The sequence below is a fragment of the Myotis davidii genome, unplaced genomic scaffold (genome assembly GCF_000327345.1).
Source record: "Myotis davidii unplaced genomic scaffold, ASM32734v1 scaffold75, whole genome shotgun sequence".
NCBI classification, from domain to species: domain Eukaryota; kingdom Metazoa; phylum Chordata; class Mammalia; order Chiroptera; family Vespertilionidae; genus Myotis; species Myotis davidii.
In genome coordinates this window covers 794,822-798,011 of record NW_006286977.1, presented here as the reverse complement: position 1 = coordinate 798,011, position 3,190 = coordinate 794,822, and the positions used below count along the sequence as shown (strand labels likewise).

Genomic DNA, 3,190 nt, shown 5'->3' with positions numbered 1-3,190 from the left:
CCCTCGGCCGCCCGCCCCGTCCCCGTCGTGCGTCACCGCTTAGCTCAGAGGCCGCGCGTCATCGCCGCCCCCTCTGTGGGCCTGAGGCCCCGCGGTAAACAGCGGCGCAGCTCACGTGGCCGTGACGATCTTAAGTCAGCGGAGGGCACAGGCGCTCCCTACGACAATGGGAAGCTTTACTGACATCAACCCAGAAGCATCGCCACGCCCCCGCCCCCCAGCTCCCACCAAGTCCCCACTCCATCGCCAAGCTTGCAAGCTGCTCTTAGTGTCACTTCCTTTAACCTGGAAAACCAGGCAGCTTCTGACCGCTGCTAGGAACTGTGGCCTCTTTATCTCTCTGTAAAATACAATCTTTGCTAATTGGGGAGCAACTACCTGGAGGAATTATGCTGAACAAGGCTCTAAATCAAGCTTCAGGCAGTCTTTAGTCCTGCTTAAAAACCGTTTTTCTAGCATAAATAAAAAAACAAACATTGCAGAAATATGACCCCTTTCAGCAGATTTAGGGGGCGAGAGTAGCGGAGCGCGCGGCCACTCCAGAAGTGGGAGACAGACAGACCTTCATGAGTTCGCAAAGCTGCATCAAAACCCACCAATTCTGAAATGCTCTGGAATTACTGGAGTGAGAAAGGTGCTGATAAAAACACTCAACAAAGGGCACTGTCCACGTGGCAAAGGCTCTATTGTTAGAATAGCTTTTAAGGGAGCTCGATCTTATGAAACCATCTTGTGCTTTTCCATTAATTCACCAGAGAGGAGGCCCGGCATTCAAGTAAATGGGAAGCTCACTTGTGATGGTCAAATCCCAAGCACCCCACCCCTGGGCCCATGAACAGTTCATACATGAAGAGCTAGAGCAGGGGTGGGCAACCCCTGGCACGGTACCAAACATGGCACTCCAGTAACTTTTGCTGGCACACGAAACCCTCTCTTATAATCTTCCATTTACAATTTTTTCTTAATATCAACTTTATTTTTCAGATAAATTCAGTGTAGGTGCATCTTAGATAAATAATTTTACATAACAAGTTATCTTAAAGACCATAGACACGGATTGACAAGAGAGGGGAAGAACAATTTCTATGCCTCTGCCTTAACTCTCCCTGCCTTCCTAGATCCAACCAGTGATTTGGTTTCATCCACATACGCTTGTGAATGTTTGTTTGTCGCTCAAATGAAGTTTATTATTCCTTCAAGGTTCTTCACATACGTACACCTTAAGAGATATCAAGTAGGCGGAACATGTTCTCAAAAAAATAGGGTTGGCATGCAGAAGAATTTTGAGTCAGAGATTTTGCTGGTTTTGGCACGCACTCACAAAAAGGTTGCCCACCCCTGAGCTAGAGTGATGGGGGCTCTAGCCAGTTTGCTCAGTGGATAGAGTGTCAGCTGGTCCCGGGTTTGATTCCTGTCAAGGGGACATACTGGTTGCAGGCTCCTCCCTGGCCCAGGCTGTGGACTGGGCTCATATAGGAGACAACCAATCTATGTGTTTCTCTCACATTGATGTTTTTCTCTGTCTTTCCCCCTTCCTTCCACTCTCTCTAAAAATCAATGGAAAAAATATCCTCAGGTGAGGAGTAAAAAAAAAACAAAACTAATGATGGGGAGAAACAGAAGGCACAGGAACCAGAACAATCATAGTGAAAGCTCAGTGGTTATAAAAATGAAATAAAAAAGAATAAAATATAAGCTTTAAGCATACTTTTTGCAGAGAAATTAGTCACAGACAAAAAAATCTTTGCCTTGGAAAGACATTCACATCATAGAAAACTGTTAACGTATAAACTGACACATTAAAGGCTGAATTATTTACAGAGTCTCTAGAATGTCTACCAGCACATTTGATTCAGCGTGCGAATTCCACACATCACAACACAAACAGAAGCTAATCTTTTTTCCTTAATGGAAAATTAAGCTCTTCACAGAATACAAGATTACACTTGAATAATTCTACTCTGGCTTCTATATCAACAAATTTGAACAACATAGCAATCTCAATTTCTAGGCAATAAAAAAAAAATCGCTTGTTACTGAAGCAAACACTACCTCCATCTACTTACTGTAGGCAAGAATTGAACACAAACTGAATTGAAGTTGTTTTTCTTAATATGTAGCCTCCGATTTATTAATCCACTTTTTGCTGAAGTTGCCAAAACGCAACCCTGGTTACACTGTGAGATTCCCACAAGTGCATCCTGTTTTCTTTGGTGCCAGAAATGCCTCCCCTTCTGTTCAAAGCAGCAGCTCCATGGAACTGGGGAAGGGGAGAGGATCCTGGACACCTGGAAATTCAATATGTGGTCCCAGATATTTTATTTAAAACAAAGAAAAGACAGCTCCAAGGGAAGCATGGACACAGCTGACGTGCCCTTGGCAGCTGCCCTTGGACCTCTCTGGCAGCCCCTTCCTTCCCTTATGCCCACCTTTGAGAAGAGACACATGGAAACACAGTAGCATGAGCATACATTATTTAATTTAATGTTTATAGAACCTTGAATTACTAATAAGAAAATCTATTTAAATTCTAGAGCATCTTTCTTGGTTCGAATTGTAAAAGCATGAAATCTAAGTTCTGTATACTTAGATCAATTTGAAGAGTATCATAATTTTTTATTTTTTTAAATTTATCTTTATTGTTGAAAGTATTAGAGTATCATCATTTAATACCCCAAACCACTGGCATTTGTGGGCAAGTATATGGACTGATCACAACTGGTTTCCTATTTTTTTGTTGTTAAGATTCTAAAGCATTAAGTATAAAGGCAATGTCCATGCATCTCAATGACCAATTTCCTTCCTGAGTTCTTAAGCATATAATACTATATCCACCTAAAAATGAATTCCTTCTGCAACATGCCTCTATCAAAGACCAACACATTGCTTTATAGCTACAGTCCTGCAAGAAGGGGAGGGGATGAAAAAAAGTTCCAAACAGAGTTTATAACAAACATACAAAAGACTGCCACAAATCATTCTTTAGTAGATTTCTTTATCACATTTTTCAAAAGTAAACAAATTGGGCTATATTTGCCACAACTCAAAGTGGAGCATAAATTTAAATGATGTATTTGTTTTGTTCAATGATAGGAGGCTAATATTACATTAATATCTTTTCTTCCTGTCAAGAGTTATTTACATATGTACAGTATTTCAGTTAAAAATAAAATATAATACCGTAAACTAC

General features: G+C 41.2%; 1 protein-coding gene across 1 annotated transcript in view; it reads right to left on the bottom strand.

Annotated features, from left to right (window-relative positions):
- The window catches only part of ANKRD60 (ankyrin repeat domain 60), an 8,040-nt gene extending 7,978 nt beyond the window's left edge, over positions 1-62 (bottom strand). The window contains exon 1 of the mRNA XM_006758848.1: positions 58-62. Coding sequence (XP_006758911.1) covers positions 58-62 — 5 coding nt within the window. The remainder of the gene's footprint in view (positions 1-57) is intronic.
- Positions 63-3,190: the final 3,128 nt, after the last annotated feature.